The sequence below is a fragment of the Henckelia pumila genome, chromosome 1 (genome assembly GCF_033568475.1).
Source record: "Henckelia pumila isolate YLH828 chromosome 1, ASM3356847v2, whole genome shotgun sequence".
NCBI lineage: Eukaryota > Viridiplantae > Streptophyta > Magnoliopsida > Lamiales > Gesneriaceae > Henckelia > Henckelia pumila.
In genome coordinates, this window is record NC_133120.1 from 158,332,098 (window position 1) to 158,358,586 (window position 26,489).

The window sequence follows — 26,489 nt, forward strand, 5'->3', positions numbered from 1 at the left end:
TTTGTGGCAAGGAAAAAACCCTCGGGTTCGACTGCTGCCTCTGCCTCCGCCTCCGCTCCCATAGTTGAATCCGCTTCTGATAGTGAAGATTCAAAATCTTCTGATGGTGTTCCTTCTAAAGTCACCCCTGCAGCTACTGTGCCTCAAGCAAGTGCTGATTCGGATGAAGATGCCACTCTGGCACAAATTTTGGAAAGCCTAAAGCAAGGAAAGGCTTCCTCTTTTTTTCCTCCCTCTGCTCATATCTCCGATGATGAGCCTGATGCTGAGATGATGGAGGAGTTTGCACAAGGAAAAGCTCAACAAGATTCTGTCTCTTCCTCCTCTTCCTCCTCTGCCAATTCGGTTGCTGACTCTTCTGATAAGAGTACTGATATTGGAGAAGAAGAAGACTTTGAGGATGTTTCCAGCATGGATGCTGATGAAGAACCTCTAGACCAAGAGGATGTTTCTGCTCCTGCTGATGTCAGTGTTGCTGTTGGTGTCGTCAACACCACGAACAACACTGTTGATGAGGACTATGACATGGATGCTGCTCATTCCCTCATGTTTTACTTTGGTGATGCTGCTGCAACTTGGCCTCTCCTTGCTCACAGAGGTCTACTGGATGAGAGGAACATTGATGTTCGCTCCTACGATCGGTACAATCTCATTGACTTTTTGAAGCTTCGACAGCTATATTCTACTGTTTTTGCTGTAATACCCTACTGTAAGAGGGTGATTCTGAAATTCTACGCCAACTTGACTGCAAGCATTGAAGATCCAGAATCTGCAAAGTATGGATTGGTGTACCTTAGGGGTAGGCTGTTCGAGTTCACTCCAGCTATTATCAACTCTTTTTATTCCACCCCAGACGTTGATGAAGGCAATCCTCCAGAAATCAACGAAGTGATTTCTGTTCTCACTGGTGGTATGGTCAAAACCTTCTCTGACCATTTTTCTGCAGCTAAGCTCACCTCCTTTTATTCTGTGCTGCATAAGATAGCTGTCAGGAATTGGACTCCTTCTTCCAATTCAACAGTTATCACCAGACCGCAGGCGGTCCTTTTATATGCCATTGGGACCGGGAGTTCTTTTAATTTTGGGAAGATGATATTCAAGACTGTGCTCCAATTTGCTGATGGAGGACTCAAATCTACAAAGCTCCCTTTTCCCTCTTTGATCTATGGCATATTGGAATCTCAGGCTTTCATCCGCAATATTACAGAAGATCTCACTGATAAACCTGAGGTTTTAAAGTTAGCAGCTGGTCTTCTGAAGGGAAATCGTGTTCTGGATTTACCCTGGACTGCCACTCCTACTCCTGCTGCTAACATTGCTGGTGTTGCCCCCGATGTTGCCAACACGAGAGACAACACTGAAGAAACAGTGCCTACTCCTACCTCCCTGGAATTCACCACTGCCACCATTCAGCTGCTGATGACTCGTGCCGAGGAAAAGATTGCTCAAGCTCAGGAAGACATTGCCTTCTATAACACGGTCTTGGCTGATTGTCGGCGACAACTTGGCATTTCTGGGAAAACAGGGGGAGATAGTGCACAAGATGAAGATGAAGCTGGTCCATCTGGGACTAAGGATGATGAGAATGAAGCCTCTGATCAAGATAACTCTGATAGTGATCAAATTTAGATTTTGCTTCTTCTCTCATCTTTTCTTTAATTGCTTCATTCTGATTTTAATATAACTGTTTTTGGTTGTTCTAGTTATGTGCCTCAATTGTTCTCACATGCTTAAACTAGACTAACATCTTCCACCCCACTTGTGCTCTGAAATATGAATTATAGAATCACATGTGTTATTGCTATGTTATCCACCGTGTTACGACACGAGGGACAACACTTCAGGGGAAGACTTAAAATTCAGGGGGAGAAGAATTTTTGAACTCCGGGGGAGTTTATGATTATCTCACACTTGTGCAATGTGTTGCCCAGAAAGCAAAAAGGGGAAGATTGAAAGGAATTTTATTTCTTGAATATTTCGGCCCTAATTAATTGGAAATCATAAGATTTTGCTTTCTAGACAAGTTATGATATTTGGTAAATATTGTGTGTATATTTTCGAATATGTTAATGATATATTTGCCAAAATTTAAATTAGATCTTGATAAGGTGATTATTTGACATAATATAATTCGATGTTATCAAGATATGATTTACAAATATTTGATAGAGTTTATTTTCTACTAAAACTTTGTTACCTATTCTTGTAAGACTCTATCTAAGAAAATCTTCAAAGCTTGGATGATTATCTATAAAAGAAGATTTCCACGCACAAGAAAAGAGACGCTTCAGACGATAATTCTCTGCGCAAAGACTGAAGAATTCCATTGAAGAATCTGAAGATATTTTGTAGTCATCGTTACTACTTGTCCCCGTGTTTCCGTTCGTGTTGAAGACATCATAGACAACACTGTGGGAATAGTGTTGTTCGAAGATCTTTACTATCTCTTCTATTTAGGCTACAGGAGTTGCATCCAGTTTCTTTTATACCTTGTCGTATTTTAGGATGCAAGTTTGATTTCTCAATGTGTTGAGGAATTTAGAATTTAATGACTTTTCGTAAAATCACTAGGATTATTTTGTAAGACTGTTCTTACGTTTACTAGTGATATTTAGCCCTAAGGCACCCACACGAGTTTTTATACTCGTGCAAAAGTTATTACTTGAGTTTTATTTATGCTTTAAATTTTCGCTGCACTGTGTTGTCTTTGGTGTTACAACACGAAGTACAACACTGCCCTATTTTACATAACAACCACGTACACCGTTTATTTCAATGTGGTTTTGCTGAATTTCGGAGGTGCGGAGATGCTCTTCTATGGAGGCTATGTACTGCTATGCACACTCTTGTTGTTGCCTCGACTTCTAGATTTCTTGTCTCAGTGCATTTTTTTCGGCTCCCAGCTTGTAAAGCTCGGAATCCACTCCATGACTTGTCTGGTACTGCCAAGGCTGTGCTGCCACTACCGCTGCGTGTGGCAGCATCATCTGGGGACTTTGCTTCCTTCTTTTGATGTGTTTCAGCAAATGCTTCATGCTTCTCTGGAAACCTTCGTTGGCAAATCCGAATCAATATTCCTGAATCTCTATAAAATAGTTGCCAAATCAAGAGCTCAGTGAGCCAAAGCTGACACTTAGTATTCTTTTATTCACCTTCCATTTGGTAGAGCCAAGTGTATTAAGCGCCCACGTAAGGGAAAAAATAAGTAAAAGCAATGTGGTGTATTAATTCAGTATGATTGGAAATGATGTAACAAAACAGGCATGCTGGTCTTCTGACAAGATTATTTTAAAAAATCATAGAAATAGCAAAATATGGAATAAGGAAATCCAAGTGGACCAAACCAGGAAAATAGGTTCTAACTGCTGTTTTGGAGTTTGTTTAATAACATCACATTGTTGTTTTGCTCCATGGGTGCGCATGATATTTGACGGCAGAAACAAATAAGCTCCTCATACCTATCAGTAACGTACAACTAAAACAACCTAGAAGCAATGAGGTCCAACAAAGACAATTATTCTCATACTCGAAGCAGATTGTTTCTGGCTTTCTGCATTACAGAGCTTTACGCTAGTAATTAAAAAAACATGCATGAAGCATCTTTAATGAAAACCATCCAGGATTCACAGAACATATGGCTCCTAAATGCATATTTTAACATGAAAATGCTGTTACAACGCCATAATGAGATTGCTAACAAGATGTTCTAGGTAAATGAAGCAATAGCTCAAGTCACATCATAAAATTAAGACCAGTTATGGCCCCAAAGAGAGGAAGGCGGAAAGAATCTAGATAAATAATATCCACCTCAGTGGCCCACATCAGTGGTATCAAAGCCCAGGCAGATCTGGCACTCAAAGTCCACTTCAGTGGCCCACATTAGTGGTATTCAAAGCCTAGACAGGTCTGGCACTCAAAGTCCAGTACAGTGGCCCACATCAGTAAAACTCAAATCCCAGGCAGGTCTGGCCCTCAAAGTCCACATCAGTGGCCCACATCAGTGGAATTCAAAGCCCAGACAAGTCTGGCACTCAAAGTCCATATCAGTGGCCCACATCAGTGGAACTCAAAGCCCAGGCAGGTCGGGCACTCAAATTCCACATCAGTGGAACTTAAAGCCCAGGAAGGTCTGGCACTCAAAGTCCACATCGATGGCCCACATCAGTGGAACTCAAAGCCCAGGCAGGTCTAGCAATCAAAGTCCACATCAGTGGCACACATCAGTGGAAATCAAATCTCAGGCAGGTATGACACTCAATGTCCACATCAGTGACCCACATCAGTAGAACTCAAAGCCTGGGCAGGTCTGACACTCAAAGTCCACATCAGTGTCCCACATCAGTGGAACTCAAAGCCCAGGCAGTTCTGGCAATCAAATTCCACATCAGTGGAACTCAAAGCCCAGGTAGGTCTGACACTCAAAGTCCATATCAGTGGCCCGCATCAGTGGAACTCAAAGCCCAGGCAGGTCTGGCACTCAAAGTCCCTTTTAGTGGCCCACATCAGTGGTATCCAAAGCCCAGGCAGGTCTGGCACTCAAAGTCCACATAAGTGGCCCACATCAGTGGAACTCAAAGCTCAGGCAGGTCTGGCACTCAAAGTCCACATCAGTGGCCCACATCATTGGAACTCAAAGCCCAGGCAGGTCTGACACTCAAAGTCCACATCAGTGGCCCACATCAGTGGAACTCAAAGCCCAGGCAGGTCTGGAACTCAAAGTCCACCTCAGTGGCTCACATCAGTGGTATCAAAGCACAGGCAGGTCTGACACTCAAAGTCCACTTCAGTGACCCACATCAGTGGTATCCATAGCCCAAGCAGGTCTGGCACTCAAAGTCCACATCAGTAGAACTCAAAACTCAGGCAGGTCTGGCACTCAAAGTCCACATCAGTGGCCCACATCAGTGGAACTCAAAGCCCAGACAGGGCTGGAACCTAAAGGCCAAGCAGGTCTGTCACATCAAATCCATATCAGTAATATTAAAAGCTTAGGCAGGACTGGGGTCAAAAACCCACATGGATGGTACTTAAAAGTCCAAGTGTGGTTTGATCTCAAAGACTGCAGTAGGGCTTAAATATCTTAATAAATTTTTAGGCTTGTCATTCAGCCAGTCCGGATGCATGTAGGTCGGGCCTTTAAAAATTTACACTTAATAAATTTTAGGCTTGTCATTCAGCCAGTCCGGATGCATGTAGGTCGGGCCCTTAAAAATTTACACTTAATAAATTTTAGGATTTTCATTCAGTCAGTCCGGATGCATGTAGGTCGGGCCCTTAAAAATTTTTACTTAATAAATTTTATGGCTTCTGTCATCAGCCAGTTCGGATGCATATAGGTCGGGCCCTTAAAAATTTACACAATAAATTTTTATGCTTGACTTATATTCACATTCATAATAGTCAATGTTAGAATATAAAAGGATCTTTGTAGAAACCAGAACTGGGCAAAAAGTAACAAGCAATGTATAAGCCCGACCTGGGCAACAACCAAAATTAATGACCGCACAGTAGGACTCTGATTATATATGAGATAAGCTTGGATCTAGGCTGTTTCTAATGGGCCGCAAGTATTCTTTTCTAGTTCAAGTAGGACTCTGATTATATATGAGATAAGCTTGGATCTTTTCAAATATTCACGAGATAGAGATAAGCTTACAAAGGGACCAATGGATGAAGAGTCCTAGTCCAGGACTTGTTATAATTCGACTAGGTAACTTACTATTTTTCCCCTAAAAATACACGTACTGTTGTGGTTGTGTTCATTCATTACTCACTATTCATTATTCATCAACACTCACTCTCACTTTTACATTCACGCACTCATATTCTCCTGTTTTCGCATTCATCATACTCTCTGCCTTCAAGACACTAACTTACGCATCGGAGGGGTCACACCGAACACACCTTCGGTGCCCCCTTGACCTAGTTGTTGCTTGTGCAGAGTTCATTGGTACCCGACCCGACCTGTTTTATAAAGTAGTTGGAGGATCTATTTTATCAGACCGAACCCGAGGTAAAAAATCGACATCATCAAAAGTGATATCCAATTACAAAAATCAATCTTAGTAATTCCTATAAAATTCAGATTCTCAACAAATTAAGAATCCAAACAACACTCTAAATTCAATCTTAGATTGAAAACAAAAGCTAGAGAGTGTAAAAGAGAAAGTCAAATATCTCAAACAGTTGAGATATTAAAACTACACCCTAACAACTATAAAACAAGTATAGAAAAACCAAAGGGTGAGAATCAAAAACAAAGCAACAAGTAAAAGACCAGAAAGGTCTTCAATAGACAGTGACCATGATGTTGTCTGCCAGTGTTGTGCGACACCATTGGACAACACCAGAAAGCAACGATAATTCTTCAACCGGAATATGTGATCTTCGATGGCTTGGTTCTTCAGAATTATTCTCTTTTAGTTTATGTATGTATTTTCTTCTCTCTCCCTCTCTCTCTCTCTCTCAAATAAGTAGAGTGATTTGTTTCTTTTTATATATAGTCCAAGATTAAAACAAATCTTCAATGCAAAAGTAAGCATTATCAAATCATATATCAATATCAGTTAAATAAAAGATTATCATCTTTTAATTAAGGATAATAAGGAGTACAAGAAATGCAAAACATATATAAAAAATATTAATTAAAGGAAAATAATTAAGCAGGATTTCTGTCTTATATCCCAATACACATTTTCCTTTAAAATATATCGTTTATTAACCTTTAATCGCAACTAGGGTTGGGATACCGAACCAAAATACCAACTTTTTGGGATATCGTACCGAACTTTTTTCGATATATAGACATTTTTTTGGTATATCGAATTTTTTTTCGGTATCTATACGGTATGAGTATGAATTTTTTCTATACAAAAATTTCGGAATTTCGATATCGGTACCGGTATGAATTTTTTTCATACCAATATTTATTATACGGTATACCGAAAATTCACCCCTAATCGCAACCTTATTGTTTGAACCGATTATTTATGCGCTAAGTCAAATTTATTAATTTAATGAGTAGGCTAGTTTATTGTGAAACGGTCTTACGAATCTAAATTCATGAGATGTGTCAAACCGATTAATATCTAAAATAAAAAATAATATTTTAACTTAAAAAATAATATTTTTTATTGAGTCACATCGAGTCGTAAATCCAACTCACATAAAACGTTATCTTAAGATCGCTTTTATCAGATGTCAAGTAGTGTAAATGGACAGGCAGGTGTGTCGAATTAAATGGGATTAAGAATTTCAAATAATACAATATGAATTGACTAGTCAACCACACATTTTAATTGATTATTAAAAGAATTAGATGGTTGAATAGTGTGAAATGGACAAGCATGTGGATCGAGCGGATAATTATTAAATAGTTGCATTTTTTTTTTAGAAATATATATATATAGTTGCATTTTAAATCCACGTGCCTTTTTTTCAAAAATAAATAAATAAATAAATAAATAAAAATCCACATGCCTTGTCCATTTCACACTATTCAACCATCTAATTCTTTTAATAATCAATTAAAATGTGTGGTTGACTTTAGTCAATCCATAGTGTATTATTTGAAATTGATATATATATATATATATATATATGAAAATTTGCAATTTTGGTTTAATAATTTTATCACTTTGTGATTTTTGTTCTTTGTGTTTAAGATTCATTTTAGTCCTGCATATTTTTATTTTTACCAATTTTAGTCATCTTCGTACTTGTCAGCTTCACATCAGTGTTGTATTGGTGTCACATCAACACCACATCGAAAAAAGAATAAAATTGTCAAAAGAAACGAAAAGACTGCTGAAAAAACTGAAATATGACAAAATAAATTACTAAAATCGCAAAATGACAAACATACGAGACTAAAAAAATAATTTTTCTATATTTTTAATATTTTGGTTTTGATCTCGTAGGTTCTCAATTTTTTGTTTTGGAGCAATAAATTTTAATGTTTTGCTATTTTGATTCATTTGCTGATGTGACATCGAACAAATCATCAACTTTCGATACTACACATTTTTCTAAGCTATGTCAACACTCCAACGAAATATGACTGAAATCCAAAAACAAATGATATGTTGTACTAAAATCAAACTTTGAAAACTTAGTAGATCAAAATCCAAAGAGAAGATCTCACGTAAGACAGTGATCTCACAAAGAGAAGATCTCACGTAAGACAGGCCGATTCATATCTGCAGAGAAAAATAATAATTTTAATATGAGAAGTGACATTTTTTTTATCATTTGAATCGAAGATTCGTATCACAAAATTAACTCATAAAACTGTCTCATAGATTTTTGTGTGAAATCCAAAATGGAAAAAAGTTAAGTGGACGAAAATAAGTTATTTTCCTTTTCTTATAAATTAAACTACAAGTTCTGATCCACTCCTTGAAACTACTCTATGATTGGGACTGAAAATGAGGTCTCAAAAATTATACAAATAATTAATTATTGTGCATCAACTCGAGAATGGATAACGTGGTACATGCATTTTATTAACGGGGGCTGCGGTACTATTCGAAGGCCAAACGAATCTCGTTCATGAGACATACATCTATATGGTCTATATATACACGCATTCGTTGGGTTCTTTTTATTAAACCATCCCAAGTACTTTTATAAAAAAAATTAACACATAGTTTACATTCATACTATTTTTCTTATTAATGGCTTCCAAATTTGCAGGAGAAGTTGAATTAAAATCTAGTTCACAAAAGATTTGGGAGCGCATAAATGATTACACCAATTTCTTCCCTAAAATCTTCCCTCAAGTGTTCGAAAGTGTTGTCGCACTCGACGGAGATGGGAACTCTGCCGGCTCTGTTCGTGTAATCAAGTATGGTCCAGGTAACTATTGCGTCTCTGTGTTTTTGCCCGCGCGCTTTTTGTATCCATATGCCAAAATATAGGTTTCTGTTTCTTTTAAACATGACACATATGTGATTTTGATATTTGTAATGTCAAACCAGCAATCTCGTGAGGTAAAAATAAAAGAAAAAGGCAAATGGTCAAATTTTGAGAAATGGATGATTAAGACTGAAATTTAACAACACATATTTGATCAGAATACGAGAGAAAGATATATAAAAAAAACAACCTTGTTAATCTTTTCCCAAAATATATATGGCCAATTATTTTTACATCACAAAAACTCTGTGAGATCATCTTATATGTCAATTTTGTGAGATAAATATCCTATTTGGTTAAAAAAATATTACTTTTTTCCGTAAAAACGAGTAAGGTTAGCTCGTCCCATGAATAAATAATACAAGATCCATGAAACCGTTTCATAAATTAGGCACTAAAAAAATTTATATAAATAATTTTGTTAAAACATATGATTTACAATTACATTTTCTTAAATTATTTTGTTGATACAGAAGTGCCACTAACAACTATAACCGAGAAAATCGAGTTAGTCGATCATGAGAAGAAGACAATGAGTTACAGTGTTATTGATGGGGATATCTTGAAGCTGTACAAAAGCTTCAAAGCAACCATGGCTGTAAAGTCCAAGGGTGATGGAAATGGAACCCTAGTGATTTATTCGGGTGAGTACGAAAAACTAAACGAGAAAGTCCCCGATCCAGACAATATCACCGGTTTCATCCTCAACGCTCTTCGTGGTTTGGATGCTTATCTTCTCCAGGCATGAGAAATCATATTCTTGTATTTTGTCTGTGGAATAAACCCTCATCTGAAATAGGGGTTTGCTTGTGTGTTTAAATTGAACTTTGTTTATGCTTTTGTGTGTTCTGCACTAGAATGATATGCCTGTATTTTGTTTATAAATCCTAATAAGAAGCTCCACATGGGTGTATTATAAATAAAAGATCAATTTATTGATGCTACAAATCTAGATGTGTAACTTGTCAAATATTAGTGTTCTCTGGACGCTCAAATATAGTGTGATATGATTTTTTTTAATTTTAAAATTAATAATATTTTTCATAATTTTTTAAGAGTGATATAATATAAAATTTTTACAATATAGATAAATATATCATTGAATTAAAAAATATAGAATACAATTGACAGATTTTCCTTAAAAAAGATTATTTTAGGGGAACAAACTTTTGAAGTTGTATAGTCATGAGGATATAATTATAATTTTAAATAAAAATTCACCAAATCAATGGTAAGTTAGTTAATCCAGGGCCTCTACTTTAATTACATAATAATAATAATAATAATAATAATAATAATAATAATAATAATAATAATAATAATAATAAGATAAGATAAAATAGTTGAATTTATATTTTCTCTTAATTAGAAATTACAACAAATCTAATAGCAAAACTAAATAAATTATGATGTTGCATATTTTATTGACCCTCGACAAATGTGGCTCTAAATGGACTAAAGATTAGAGGCCACGAAAACAATTTTGATGCGATAATTTGAGAAAATTGCAATATTTCGAGCCTTATAAGTTAACATGTTTTAGGTTTTAGTCATATAGTAAGACACCTCTTTCATAGAATCATGGGCTTAACAATCCTACTCATTTGCGCTGTCACAAGTATAATGTAGTGACCCGCTGTGTGATCACCTACTAAACAGAAGTTTAAACATGCAATTAAACTTAATAAAATACAATCAACATTAACAGCGGAAAACCATAATAATAATACAATCTCAAGACAAGAAATCTGTAAATACTAAATTAAGTACAACCAAATCAAATAAAAACTTAATCTAGAAACCTCTGGTAACATCTACTGTCAAGGCCTGGTCACTGACCAATCCTAAGTCCAAGGTGAATTTCTTGCAATTGTCCCGTCGAATGGCATGTCCAAGAAACAAAACACTGGATGTGAGCGAACTACGCTCAGCACGAGAGTATGAGTATACAAATACTAAATGAGCATGAATGCAAGTGTCCAGGATACCAAGACTCTAGGTCAATAAACTATGTTAAGATAAACTCGACGCCAAAGGTATGTAGCACTCTACACCGTCGCACCAGGAGATGACTCGCATACCCAACAGTTGATATAGGTGACCTGATCACGAGTCCACATGTCCAACCATCCATTAACACATGGTGAACACCCTAATACAAGTTATCTCAAATACAAAAACTCGATATGATAATGCATGCAGCATAATATTGTGATATAATATATATGCAGATAAAATCATGTAATATAAATAATGTAACACATAGTACATGCACACTCAGTATGGTATCTCGATCAGTACTTTTGTATCTTAATAATAACATTCTAGCTACTCCAACTCTATTATCCAAGCCTATAATCATAACATTACTATATCACTAATCATCATCTAAAATCCTTAACTAAGCAAATGGATACTCCCATAATATTTTATAAAAACTTGATAATACCTCAGTCATTCGTTAGCCCGTTCTTGTCGATAACCCTAGAACTTGGGCACAACTCAGCTACAACTCCAGAGGCACCTCGCCAAGCCCCCCCCCCCCCCCCTAGCTAAAGAAGACTAAAAACACCTAAAAACACTCAGAAGTCGAGAAGGAATCATGTGAATTGGTTCCAAATTATGAATCTTGGATGCCCTATTTATATGCGTAGATCGGACCATTTGAACTCGGGTTCGAACACTCCGATCCTGCATGCATGGCCACATGCCTGATTGCTCTGATCGGATTCTCCGATCAGGGGATCGGATCGTCCGATATCTTTCATGCATGACCAAGTGTCAAAATCCACACCATCTGTTATGTCAGCACTTCGGACGCTCCGATTTGGACTTCGGGCGCTCCTATCTTCACCACGTGTCTATCTCAAGTTGACAACACATCAAAAACCTAACCAATGGATTTCGGATCGTCCGATCCCAGGTTCGGATCGTCCTATTTCACCCTAACCCTCCGAACTGAAGCCCTTGCTTCCGAACAGATCAGACCTCCGATCTTCGGGTTGGGACCATCCGATCCACCCGATAATTTGAGACAACGCAGATCCTTTTCTAACATTCTGAATCTGATTTTCAACTCCTTAAACTCAATTGGAATTTTTTTAAATCAAGTTTAACACTTAATATTGTAAAATGGGTCTGGGTTACTACATATAAGGAAATACAGTTACGTCTTAGCTAACAGCCATAACTTTTGGCCTAGTGATAAGCACTTGATATTAACTAAGTAACAGATACATGCTGACCGTGTGGCACTGCAAAACTGCTCATCCTGATGCGGTGCAGATCATGTAGAATATGTATCCCACTTGGATGCGAATGTTGAAGATTCGCACTCGAGCTGAAAATGAGATTGGATGGCAAATAGGTGAGGGTCAGATCAGTTTTTGGTATGATTCCTGGCTCATTGAAGGTCCTTTGGTTCATTTATCCACCATTCAGGGTCAACCTAATAGAATGGTTAAGTGGTTCATCACAGGGATAAACTGGAACTTGGGCAAGCTACTCCTAGTGGTACCTCAGGATGTTCTAGCCTGCATTAAGAAAGTGCATTTACATCCGGTTGCAGAAGAATGTTGACATGGTAGAAACAAACAGTGCAACGAGAATAATTCAAAGTTTTCAGATTATATTCAAATTTATGATCGCTAGAACCCAAGCCTATAAATAGGCAGTTTGATTAGTTGAAGAACTCTCTTGGACTCTCTCGCATTTCTTTCAAACTCGCAATCTAAACATTTGATTCAAAGTCTTCAAAAGCACTCAGAGAAAACTGATCAAGAAACTCGAAATCACACATAGGGCTGGCAATGGGGCGGGTCGGGGACGAGGATGGGGGAGCGAATTCAAAACCGATACTCATACCCGCCCCGATCCCCATTAATTCTTATCGGAGATTCCCCATACCCATCCCCGAAAATATATATATATATATATATATATATATCCTATAAATGAATTTTATTATAATATATATATATATATATATATATATATATAAATTAGAAAATTTTATTATATAAAAATATAAAAATTATTATTCAATTTTATAATAAAATATCTAAAATATTTTGGGTCAAATTTTTTATTATATTATTAACTTTTCAAATTAGTAAAAATATTTTAAATATAAAATATTTCTATAAATCAAAATTATTATTTTAAATAAAATCTATGTATCAAAAATTTATTAAGATTATATATTATTTCTAAATTTATCAAAATAAATAATATATATATATATATATATATATAGACTAATATAAATACTTTATATGTGTACGTAACATGAATGAGATTCAAATAATATTTTTATTTTATAAAAAAACTACGCTATCATAAACGGATGTATTATATATAATATATAAAAATACATATATAAACGAAATAATAATAATATTTTTAATTTTAAATTTTTAATAATATTTTATATTTAATAAAATATGATAATTAAAATATTATTATTATTATTATTATTATTATTATTATTATTATTATTATTATTATTATTATTATTATCGGGGCGGGTTCGGGGATGGGGATAACATCCTCATACCCGCCCCAATATATTTCGGAGATTTTTAAAAATTTTCAAAATTCCCGAACCCGAACTCATACCCGAAAATACTCCCTCAAACCCGCCCCGTTTCGGGTTTTCCCCGCGGGTACCCAAATCCGCGGGAAAAATTGACATCCCTAAGCACACATTCTCAGATATCATTCGATCATTATAGGATCAATTTGTGCTTGTGAAATCGAGTTGTAATACTCTTGCATTTCATTCAGCCAAGGACTTTTTCGTGTGTTGTAACTAGGAATTCTGAGATAGGCGATTGTGTATAAGTGACAAGTGTCGTTTTTATTTATTATTTTATGGTATTGTTGCGTCTATTTTGCATGAATTTTCACGTCATTAGAACCATTTATATTTGATTTCTTTATTTTTCATGTATCACTACAAGAAAAAAGGCAAACCACAACGCTTTTTCGCGTTGTTGTTGTCCCAAAAAAAGCGTTGTCGTAGGCAATGTTGTAAAAGACCGCGGTCAAAGATAACGCGGAAAAAGCGTTGTGGTATTTAGAAAATACAATGCTTTAAAAACGTTGTGGTATTTGGAAAAGACAACGCTTTAAAAGTGTTGTGGTATTCGAAAAAGACAACGCTTTTTAAACGTTGTGGTATTCGAAAAATACAACGCTTAAAAAGCGTTGTTGTTTCAAGAAATTACAACGCGTAAAAAGCGTTGTAGATTTCAGCAAGGACAATGCTTTTTAAGTGTAAAAAAACGTTGTGCTTTCTAGAGATGGCTTAAAAAAAGCGTTGTGCTTCGTTGTTAATCAATTCACAAATTTTTAATTTTATAAATCACTCAAAATTCAAAAATTTATAAAATAAAATTTAATATACAAGCTTGCAATATTATAAATAATTCAAATATCAAAAATACTCGAATTCTAAATCAATGAGCACTAGAAAATAACTATACATTAATCTCGAAAAATCTATGCATTAAAGCTAAAAAACACAACGCTTCATGTTCGTCTCGGCCATGTGCGCTATGCCTTCTGCCTCAAACCAGAGTTAGCGTTCTTGACTTGATACTTTCATAAAACTTGAGGCAAATGCAGGATGAAGCATAGACATGATTTTGTGAGCGCCTGAGTAAATTATTCAAAATAAAAACAAATGACATAAACATATAACCAACTTAAAACACGTATTTTGCAGCAACCAAATATAAAACAAATATGAATAGATCAAAATGAAAAATAAATTTAAACACATATTTGGCAGCAAAAAACAGGAACTACGAAATGAAAAATGAATGATTGAACAAGTTATAATTATTTTCATCATACATCCACTTTTTAGCATATCATGTACGAGATGAAATCAAAATATGCGACAAGATTGAAACCTCATATGCCAATCCTCTCTTCAAAGGCTTCAAAAATATCCACTGTGTCCATTTATAATATTCAGGCTTTGTGGTGGAAATTTCCCGATCCCAGTCATATGAGAAGCCTGACAATTTGAGCTGAAATAAAGGACGAGCCAATAAAAAAATAATTAAAACCTCTCATGAAATCATTATTTCTCCTTGAGTCTTGTAGTCATACCTTTTTTCAATTTTTAAATACGAAAATGTTGTTTTCAAATCATTCAAAGTCTGAATATACAATCAGTTTTACATGAGAGTTGCAATTGGGATGGAGCATATGGATTGTACCACTGCTTTCTAGGTCAGTTAACACCACAAAGAATCTCAGAAATTATTGCATTAGCACTTGAATCAACAAAAAAAATACACTACAAAACAAGATATTCCTGTGTTTCTCCACTAGCTCAGCAAACAATATAAACAGCATTAAGCAAAATGAAATCACTCATGTTTGCATGATCTAGAAACACAACACACATTGAAGACCTTGGAGAATATGTACCACATCAAGTTTCATAAATAAGATATAACAGTAGTAACATGGGAGCGGAATCGGTCAATATTTTTCAGTGTCGTGAGTTTTGGGTGGTGCGTCCCTGTCTGTCATAAGTGCATTTAAAATATTAAAAAGGAAAGGATATAATTTAATAGCAGACAACTAAGAAAGTACGTTCAGGAAAGGAATACCTCAATGGCATATTGCTCAGTGGGTAAACCGAATGCATCCCAACCCATTGGATGAAACACATTGAAACCCTGCATCCATTTAAGTCTTGCAAGGATATCAGTAGCAGTATACAGATGCTAAGTAATTTATATTTCATACACCTCAACATATCCTTTTCTTCTCGTTCAGAAAATGAAATAACCTACTCTATTTTGTGCATACTTTTTCGCAAATAGAAGAGCCCAATTTAGAACCCATCAACAACCATAAGCTCATGGACTTACAATTACAAAGAGAACACAATCGAGAACCATTATCAACAACAAAACCTCTCCACTTGTACATGCAATTTTCGTAAATCACAAAGTTTTAGGAAAGAAAAATACCATACAAATCTTTCAATAGTAAGCTCAAGACTTTACCAAGTTGTAATCCATTTAAAGCTTCCCCTGCAAGTTTAGCATATATAATCCGGATTCTCAAAGTTGGTGAATCCAAAGCATTTCAATGCCCCACTCTCATCTTTTGAAACAACAAAGCTTAAATTCCAGATAATGGAAAAAAACTATCAAGAGGCTGAATAATATAACCCAAAATTAGGCCACTGTCATAGAATAACTGGGTACATTATTCTTAAAAGCCACTCGAAGAAAATATATCAAAGCCAATTTGATTTACCATTCAAACGACTTGAGTGTTATGTATGAGTATTGTAGTGTGGACCACATACAATTTGAAATAGATTATATAATGTGAGTATATGTACCTTTTCACCAGAAACTTGCATCACTTTATTTCTCTGCAATGTTCCCTTGGATATCATTCTTCCAGCAAAGTAATCTACCAACTGAAACATATAATAACTTTAAATAAACTTCGAAGTGAAAACTCCTTGAGAACTTGCAATTGGTGAAGAAACATGAACATAAAGCAAGTAGATTTACTGAGAATGATCGACAAAAATATTTACCTGGAATCACCATAACAGGAGAGATCAATTTGTTGCACATGTGCTGGTTGGCACTATGTTCAGAGCTGCAACTCTAGCTCTCCTCATGTCTCGATGGGAAGCGGTCCAGAAGGAAGATGGAGAGGGTTCCTGCTAGAGACGACCTTGATCGGTTTCCCATTGACACTGATGGTCTCTTTATCGACTATTTTAACATCATCTTTGAACGTACCCGATATCGAGTCATACTTGAGCAAGTGAGAGGCCTGAAATACAATTCAAAGAATCATACGCTTAAGAGGACAAAATAACACCTCCAGAATCTAATCAAGAATCTGTGCTCTTTATGCTTACATTTTTGACACCTTCACTGCCATTGACCGCAACTTAATTCCAACCAAATATAAGGAACAAGGTAAAATTAACTTAAAATTTGAAGACAAGAGAATGATTCAAAACCATACTTATCATGAACATACTATGTCATACATTATAATAATTGAAGTTGATAAAAACATAACATGAAATTATTCAAATAAACAAATTTAGGGACTTTTAGTATTGTCGAATCGATTAAAATAAGATGAAATGCACTAGAATTGTAATTTATTCAAGAAAAAACAGAGCAGTTGCATAGTATGTAAACAAACTAACCAGGCTTAATGGAAGAAGACAAGTCCGCAAAGCCTGAATTGTAAACCTCTTGTGCTACATGTGCCCCACGCATTCTGTCCAGCTCATAATAATATGTGCGCCACGCTTTCTGCCCAGCTCATAAACCATAATAATATTTATTATGATGATGTGATGGAACTTACATATATATTGCATATAAATTTTGTCAAAGTTAATCGAATATATTTCTTTCAAACATATATATATATATAATTAAAAAATTATTATTAATACTATTATTAAATTACTGTTTCAACTTTTTTTATTATTATTCAATGGATTTTATAGAACGATGGTGTTGTGCAGGGATTGGACCTAACTGATGAGTGATGAAATTAAACGATGGACCTAAGATTGTAATCCAACGATGGTGTTGTACAGAATATCGAATCCAAAACCATAAATCTCGTTTTCATGCAAAAAATATTTAATTAGAAGGAAGGTGCAAAACCTAACTGATGAGTGATGAAATTAAAGATGAATCTTCGATAAGGAAATTATGTTCACCGACCATTGGCTATCGAAATAATATCGATATCAAGAAAAAGTACAAATCGGATGAAGAATTGGAGTCAATAAAAACTCAAGACATCTTATAAATACCTTAAAAATCAAATTAAACTAAACTGAAGGATGAACCCAAATGTGAACTCTTTACAATTATCTTTATTCATCATTCAACAAAGAATTCCAAGCCATTTGACCCTTCACCCTTTCTAATTCGAAGGATTAGTCAATCAAACAGTGTTCTAACATTCATAGCCATAACACCCACCAATACGCTTTTTGTGGTACAGTTATATTCATGCACATATATAAAATGTTATTCTACAAATAGTGTCCTCTGGCAAGAAAATATACATGATCATATATTTAAAGCAACTTGAGAGTTTAAAATATTTTACGAGGTTGTACAAAAATTAAGGAAGAAAATATACATGATCACATATTTATCATAAATTAAATCTGATATGTTTTACTTATATTGCTATAATTTTGAGATAATTTCATGCGTAGACAAATTAAACACATAGATACAAAGAAAATCTGTGGGCAAGTCGGCTGTAAGTGCAATTTTAAACACAAATAGAATTTATCTCACTGCTTTGCAAGGGTGATTTATGCCAGAGACTTTTATCATGATTTAACCAATAAGTAAAAAGCACAAGATGTCTACATGAATTTTAAACAAGATATCCAGTAGATCTTGTGTGCCAAAGACTAAGAAATTCATCCACAAATAAAAGGTAATAGAGGGCTGGGGCTCAGTAAACTTTTGAGTTCTGTGATGAAAATATTACAGGCAGAATAGTAAGTTTAAGCCAAGGATCTACGACTCGAAATCTGTTAATTCAACAGCCAAAATCTTGATTCCTGCAGCTTTATTTAGTTAATCCCACTCAAGATAGCAGCTCATTTCCCTTAAAATAGTGTGTGTCTCATATTGAAGTTAAAATTATTGTAACCAATTTTAATACCACACGGACATGAGCAAATACATACAATTACTCGCACAACGCTGAGAAAAAAATATGTTTTACCGATAATTGAGAAATGAAGAGAGGATGGTGGGATGTAGCGATCATACGGATGAGCAAAACATATACTCTTACCCTTGTTAGAATGCAAGTCCTTGTTCGTTGATGCGTCCTTTATTCTGCCCAAGTATTGAAACTGAACAGTGGTCAATTTTTTAATTTAGAAAGGACTCACCCTCTGAGCAAAATGCATAGCATTTTTCTTCCGATTTTCAAGATGTGACACTAGTGGAAGATACTCAACCTACAATAATAATTTCAAAAATGATGAAACCGCATTAGAATAGCATGCAGCATTACAGGTATCAATTCAACAAGCCCTATAAATGTCGATGGATCAATCGAATCTAAAAGCTCTCTCTTGTGACTTTTAGCAGATATGTCACACCCCAATTAAATATTAGTTTCTTCTCCACTTTGTTATCGTACAAGTAGTTCCATAGATGCTCAGGGCAAATTTGGATACATAAACACTTGGAATATAAAAGTGAGAAAAAACCCCCAAAAAAAAAACTTTCTGATTGTTTTAAAGAGATGCGGAGGCAGATAACTAAAAGCTTCATTTTTTTCATTTTCCACTTTTACATTTTTATGCCTTTCTGAAGAAGTAAACCAGATTTTGTTTCAAAGAGTCTCAACACAGGAAATTTGCAACGAAGCTCAGCATGTAAGTGTACAAAAAGCCAGAATAGCCCCACCTCGTATATAGCATATCTCATATTTTATAAGAAGTTTGAAAAAATGAAGAGGGTACAGGGGGACACTCTTCAAGCATACCTCCATGAAATTGTGGAACTGCGTAAACATTCTGAACATTAATTTTGCAATTGTAATATTTCCCCTGAACAAAAATGAAACATCTTGTTCATGTATGGACTGTGAGAAACAAGACACAACCAGAGAATGATACTGCAAAAGGACAAGGAATAGTAATACCAGGACTGATCAAAGTGTACATGGGGATAACGGACTACGACTGGTTGCACAGTAAAACCCGGGATGAATGCACCAAGTTGGAAGGAAATTAGAGCTTTTCCACTGGTGGTTGTTCCCTCAGGAAATAAAAGCAGCCGAGGAAATCGATTGTTATAGCTTGAATGTGTATGCGAGAATTCTTGAGGAGTCGGATTGATCTCAAATCTCCCAATGTTGGGTATTTATACTTGGCGAACAACAATTATATTTGAATTCAAATCAATACCGTTGGTTTGTTTTTTTCGCAGACATTCCCTGATACGAAGGTACACTGTAAGTGTTCTGCTTTCGGCGCTTTGTCTGATACGAAAAAACTTATCCACAAGAGTTGTTTTGACTTGGATCACTCATACTTTTGATCAGTTTAGTCTTGGTTGGATTGAGATCAACAGATTCAGTTTTAGTTTCGTAAACTGAACTCAGTTGCCTTCATTCTTTTAGTTGATCTCTGCTTGACTGTTCTCATAGTTAAAGATCCGGTTTATCTCCTCGCCTTTGATCTGTTATAGTCAATGGTCAATTCGGTTGATTTATTCATTTTGGTTTTCAGAGCTTTGGTCAGTTTATGTTTTTCGAGCTCAATATCGGTTGATCTATGAAGTAGACTGACTTATGTTCATATCAACACTCTGTAGTTCCAACATAAACCAAAAATCAAACTGAATTAATAGAAATTTTTTAGAACTAAAATCGAAATTTCTGTATAAACCGAACCAAATTTTTGAATTCATTCGGTGGATTAATTCGATTTAACCGAAATTATGCACACCTCTAATTCTCTTGAAATCATTAATTTCAATAGAAGTGCATTATTATATAGTATTGAAATATAAATTTTAAGTTTCCTAAAAAAATATATAAATTATAAGACGAAAAAATTTATACAAGAAAATGAAAAGATAAAAAAAAAAATGAATGTTTTTTTTAAAAAAAAATTAAAATGTATAATTTAAAAAGGCCAAAATAGAGAACAAAAACTCCCAAAAAATTTAGGAAAAAATCCAAAAATTATTTTTAAAAAATAAAGAATTAAATATATTGAAAAAAAACAAACAAAACAAAAATGAAAATTGTGTTGTAAGGGGTTAAACGATGCCCAGCACCCCTGCTGTGGGGATGCAGGTAAGAGTTTTAAATTTTATTTGGAGTCGCCCATGATATCTCAAAATATATTTTATTTGGGCCACCATAACAGGCGTTGTTAGGAAATCTAAAACTCTTGACACTTCTTATGATGGGTCCAATTTTGGGAATATATATATATATATATATATATATAAAATTTTGCTATTCTGTCCACTTAACGTATCCACCTAATGTGTCCATCATGAGGTGGTACTCAACTATTGGATGTGATGAATTGTGCGTCCAATAGTTAAGTGTCACCTCATGGTGGACACGGTGGGTGGGCAGGATAGCAAAACTCTATATATATAGAGTTTTTTTATGGTGCCCAACACTATATGCTCACTTTATGCCCACCATGTACAAGTCAACTCATCTATTGTACCGGTCAACTCATCTATTATACATGGTGGGCATGAAGTGGGCATATAGTGTTGGGCACCATAAAAGAACTCATAGATAGATATATATATATATATAATATATTTCAATACGAATTATATTTTTGAAAAAAAAAAATTCATGAAAGAATGAATAAATAAATGAAAGAATGAGGAAGAAAAATTATTAATCATGAATGTCTACATGAAAAAAAAAAAAAAAAAAATTCTCTCTCCGTTTTTTTATAATGTTTTTGGTGGAAGTAATTTGAATCTTGAATGTCAAATCGAAAGTAAATAATATTCATGAGATGACATGTCAATCGGATTCGTAAATTAAATTGAAAATTCGTTTTACAAAATTTATATGTGAGATCATCTTATAAAAAATTTTGAGTGGAAAAAAATACCAAATTTTGGGTATGGTAACAATATCGAATTTTTCGACACGATAACGATATGAAATTTGAAAGTTTTGGTATATATCGAAATACCTAAACGATATATAAAAAATTAAAAATATATACTCTTTCTCTCGATTATATAGTCCTACTTTTTTCACACTCATTAAAAAAAATCATTGAAAAAATAAATTTGTATAAACTTCTATTTTATCTCTAATTAATGTATTCAAAAAATGATTGCATAATTTTCAAGATGTAGTTAATAAAAGCATATTAGTAAATGAGTGTAAAAATATATTAATAAATATGGTATATGTCTATATACTTGAGACAAACAAAAAAAAACGTTGTCTATATAATTGGAACTGAGGGAGTAATATTTTTAAAGATAATTTTATAAAAATTTAAAAAACATAAGGTTTTTTTCGGTATAATCGATATCGTATCGAAAACTCGATATACCGTAAAATTTCGATGTGATATACGATATACGATTTTTGGTACCATACGATTTACCATCTCTTTTATGCATAAAATTCCTTTAGACATACATGGATATTGGTTATTAAAATTAGAGTTATATCCATTTCTAAAAACTAGCACATCTTGGCTCGCGAGATTGGTTAACACATGATGATATGATAAACTGAAAGATAATGATAGCGTGACATTTTTTAATTAAGTTATGTAAAATTGAGTGAAAAGTGGAAAATACAATAATGTTTAATTTAAATGACACGACTTATGAATCTAATTATCCTTTGAAAATTGAATATGGAGATGAAAAATAGAGTCGGCAAAACAAGTCAAACACATATAATCAACCTGTCCCGTCATAAAAAAAAATAGACGAATTGGGCTAAAGTTTATTGACTCATTTGGAGGTGTGCCAAATCGGCCAACCTATTTGGGCTACAGGTTGTTGCAGGACAGCTCGGGCCGACAGTTCGTAATTTTAAAAAATAAGTTTCTCATTTTCCATTAATTATTGCAAATTTTTGCATACTTTTAGGGTCCGTTCGAAGTTCAATATTAATAATCTAAGTAGAAATTATTTTATTTAGTCTCACATATTTTTTGTCATATTATTTATTCATCTTTTAATTATTTATCTCACATCAATCAAATCATTAATTATTTATCTTACATTAATCAAATCATTAATTATTTATATTACTATATTACCCTTTATAAATAACATTATTCATATTTTATTAATTATTAAAAAAATAAAATAGTAATATACTATTTTTATATAAAATATAATCAATCAAATCAAAACAACTATAACATTATTCATATTTTATTAATTATTAAAAAGATAAAATAGTAATATACTATTTTTATATAAAATATAATCAATCAAATCAAAAAAACTATAATCTATCGTTCAAATCAAATCTTATATTAACTATCATTTTTTATTTATTTTTTATTACAATATATTACTTATCTCTATATTATTTATCTTATCATCAACTTCAAACGGACCCTTAGAGTATGCATTTTGAGAATTTAAAACTAATATTTGACGCGTTTTTAATATCTTATATTTTTATTTACGTTATTCATATTATTTGACTATATGATTTTTTTTAATTTAAAATATAGTCATTGACATTGGAATCTTATATGATTTACTTTATTCTTACATTTATTGGTTGATATCATTGTTAATGTTTTTGTTTGAAATATCAAATATTAGTGTTGCTTTGGCAGGTTGGCAGTACAGCGAGCAAAGTATGATGGGGTGGACCGACTCGTTTGATAGCTCTCATGAAAATCCACGAGCCAAATTAACATATATGAACATGATTTGAATTAATTAATCCATCAAATTATCAAAGTAAAAGAAGCTTACACTGGAATGTATGCATTAAGTTACCCTGCAATTTCTTCTTTAACTAAAAATCAGTAGCCAAGTCATAAAACATGAAACCAAGAAGTTATAATGAAACTAAATACAAACATATATAAAAGCTTCAATACAATGCTCCCCCCATATAAAACCAAACCTTACAAGTTTTTATTTTTGTATTTGCAGATATTACTCTGATCATATCTGGTTCTGGATTTGTTTGTTCTTCAGCCACAAGTAATTAGTACCCAACTCCTTGAACCTGCGGAATTCGGTCAGTATCGTATCTTTTGTGTTTTGATTCATCACATAATCAAGCATACACATTAAGGTTCGTTTGATTTCTTACGTCGAATATTCCCACGAGGGATCTGCTGTATGTAGTGTTACTCATGATGGTACTAGTCGATCCACATTCACTTTCCTTTATCGAAACGTTTGATCTATCGAGCTTCACAGAACACGAGTTCGGATAGTTCTGAGCCTTTGGCCCGACTTGAGACGATGATCTTTGCATTCTAACAGATTTTGGGACGTGACTGATCCGTCCTTCCAAAGACGGCCTTCTTGTCCTGCTCGGTTGCCTTTCGAATGTCTCTAGAGGGCGTTGCTTCGGGGCACTGTGGGACCGAAGTTTAGCCCTGGAAGACTCGGTGTTAGCCATATAACTTGGGTAGAAGGAGCATTCGTTGTAAATAGGCTCGGCACATTCTGATCTGGGGTAGGAAAAAGTGAGCCTAGCTTGATCAGGTTTGGATATTATTGGTGTGTAGCACTGGGCGCTGCTTTGTGTCGTTCCGAAAGAGTATTCTTCGAAATGGTTGCTGCAGGCTCGTGGGCTCGATTCGGTTATGGCTGATGGTGACGGTGAGATTTGGCAGGGACGTTCTTGCAACTTGAGTGATGCACGGGGCGTGGAAACCCGAGGATCGTTGGGTTTGTGGTTTGGTGTGTGGTTTGAGTAGCTGTTTCTTGGTTTGGCCATTTGTTTGGTGCCTCCGAGATCCATCTCCACAATTTTGATGTTTTCTTCATGGCTTTTATCGAAATCCTTAAAAAAGACAATAATGTCAATTGGGAATTAAGGTGGCATGAATCGGATGTGGATAATACACATGAACTTGTGAAGCAAATTAATCGTTTTCTTGGATACTCGTTGCTACAGAAAGAATCCAAAAGGACTGAGCAGAGTACTCATGACTTCCAATTAAAATACATGGACCCGAGCCTTGTCACTTAACCAAAAGCTATAAATCATGGTATCCGTACAACTCAAATCTTTTAAATCAGAGAACTCAAATGAATTATTTACCCAACATTCAAACTTTACCAGTAATTTGTATAAAATTATTAACTTCAACTCAAAAGTCTTCATTTTGTTTTCAAATTCTACACGTGACAGCCATATTTTCTAGAACCGAGACTAAAACTTGCAATTGCGAAGGTGAAAAGGGCACATACTATGCTCGACCAGGTACGTTTCACCTGATAGATATAAACAATTCATTGCGTATAAAAATGGTGGATGTGACACCAGGTGATAGCAAAGTATCTTCCGGTGAAAAGAAGCTAACATTGGAATTTAGTCAAAAACTTCACTCAACTTACTTGATTAGAGGTCCGAACCTTGGCATCCTGCGGCGATTTTCTGTGATTAAACCGGTTTTGGAGGACGAATTTCGTCTCTTCTGCGGCCATTCGAAGTCGTTGGGCTCGAGCTCGAGCTTGAACATTGACTAGTGCCTGCATACACCGAAGAGTAGTGGCTGCCTGTTTTCTCACCAAATGCCCCCTAACCAATGCCTGCAACTTCACTAGTCCTTTTAGTGCATTCAAAGCCTTTCTCGCCTGTGTAAAAGAATGACATGTTCAATTAATTGTGGAATTCAGAAAATGGGTCCATTTCAAACAAACTAAACAATCATTGACAATTGACTCGTAGCCTTTTTATTAAACTAATTTGTAACTATTTTTCATATGCTAAAAATTATATGAAAATAACAATCGAACAATTTTCAAGAAATGCATACCAAATAACCTCTAAAACAAGACTGAATCTTTAACGCCGCAGCATCTCCAACCGGAGCACTTCCCCTACCGGAGGCTGCAGCCCTCATCTGAACCACTACCGCCGCCGCCGCATCGGCGGCAGCCGCAGTAGCCACCGGCAACGCACGTTTCTTCACGTCGGTTTCCATCGCAGGTGGGGTGGAGGCGGCAGCATTCTCCACGGAATTCGTCTCCTGCCGCCCCGGCGCCGTGGCCGAAGAGCGGCGGAAGCTCCAGCGCCGCTTCTCCCTCTGCTGCGGAAGCGACATGGGAATCGTGTGACGAGTCTCATCTCCGCCGCCGTCAGCTGAAATCTGCCTCCGATTTTCACTCCCTCTCTCTTTATCTTTCTTCCCCGTCAAGAAATTCTTGATCCACTTGCCAGTCTTCCCCATATCTTCCTCTCACTATCAAACACCTCGCATTCTACATTTATTCTTCCAAAACTCAAAACGACGCAAAAATTAACTCTCCTCCCACGATCAGCACAATAAAATCATACAATCTTTTATCAGGAAACGAAACGACAGAAAAAGGGAAGGAATCTTGAAAGTGGGACTGATTCTTTACCCGTCGGAAGAGCTAAAAAATCTTTTTCTAATCTGACAAATTTGGCAAAGAAAATGGCGACGTTTGGAGAGATATTGAACAATTAAAAAAAGGGTATCTTGTAAAGTGAAAATTGAATGAGGCCTCCGGGGGAAGATGAGTATGCATGTGAGATTGGGTGGAAGAAGATGGCTGGAATCTTGTACAATACTCATGCAGTGGGATGGGGATATGATATGTTATCCCACATTAAATTGAGGTGGCCAATTTTAGCATGCCTTCATTTCTTTTGTCTAATTGTTTGTTTTTTTGGTTCATTACTATTCAATCTAATCCGATGTTAACATTTCAATTACTAACTGGTTCATTGGTTTATGAAAAATGTTATATGTACCGTCACGGTTATAAATTGGGTCACATAAAATGTATTTGAAATTGTAAAATTATTCCTACATTTTATTT

At 35.0% G+C, this 26,489-nt stretch overlaps 3 protein-coding genes across 7 annotated transcripts; 1 reads left to right on the forward strand and 2 right to left on the reverse strand.

Annotated features, from left to right (window-relative positions):
• The first annotated feature begins 8,596 nt into the window (after positions 1–8,596).
• On the forward strand, positions 8,597–9,850 carry LOC140875940 (MLP-like protein 423). The gene is made up of 2 exons (XM_073279775.1): positions 8,597–8,856; positions 9,390–9,850. Exons 1-2 carry the CDS (start codon positions 8,676–8,678, stop codon positions 9,662–9,664), a joined length of 456 nt encoding a protein of 151 aa, XP_073135876.1. The 5' UTR covers positions 8,597–8,675; the 3' UTR covers positions 9,665–9,850.
• A 4,485-nt stretch (positions 9,851–14,335) lies between these two features.
• LOC140875373 (leucine--tRNA ligase, chloroplastic/mitochondrial-like) lies at positions 14,336–17,114 on the reverse strand. Of its 3 annotated transcripts, XM_073279040.1 has the most exons (7): positions 16,829–17,114; positions 16,496–16,740; positions 16,292–16,372; positions 15,546–15,974; positions 15,399–15,458; positions 14,835–14,954; positions 14,336–14,574 (listed from the first exon to the last, which is right to left on the reverse strand). In XM_073279040.1, the coding sequence occupies exons 4-7, from the start codon at positions 15,618–15,620 to the stop codon at positions 14,521–14,523; spliced, it is 309 nt and encodes a 102-aa protein (XP_073135141.1). In that variant the 5' UTR covers positions 15,621–15,974; positions 16,292–16,372; positions 16,496–16,740; positions 16,829–17,114; the 3' UTR covers positions 14,336–14,520. The 3 variants fall into 3 exon arrangements, 1 of the variants encoding a protein (XP_073135141.1); XR_012148422.1 differs by lacking the exon at positions 15,399–15,458 and having other exon boundaries at positions 15,546–16,372; XR_012148421.1 differs by lacking the exon at positions 15,399–15,458 and having other exon boundaries at positions 14,336–14,954; positions 15,546–16,372.
• Positions 17,115–23,441: 6,327 nt separating this feature from the next.
• LOC140874590 (protein IQ-DOMAIN 19-like) lies at positions 23,442–26,235 on the reverse strand. Of its 3 annotated transcripts, XM_073277902.1 has the most exons (4): positions 25,460–26,235; positions 25,038–25,277; positions 23,779–24,480; positions 23,442–23,691 (listed from the first exon to the last, which is right to left on the reverse strand). In XM_073277902.1, exons 1-4 carry the CDS (start codon positions 25,871–25,873, stop codon positions 23,671–23,673), a joined length of 1,377 nt encoding a protein of 458 aa, XP_073134003.1. In that variant the 5' UTR covers positions 25,874–26,235; the 3' UTR covers positions 23,442–23,670. The 3 variants fall into 3 exon arrangements, with proteins under 3 accessions (XP_073134003.1, XP_073134004.1, XP_073134002.1); XM_073277903.1 differs by having other exon boundaries at positions 23,442–24,480; positions 25,056–25,277; XM_073277901.1 differs by having other exon boundaries at positions 23,442–24,480.
• Between the last annotated feature and the right edge of the window lie 254 nt (positions 26,236–26,489).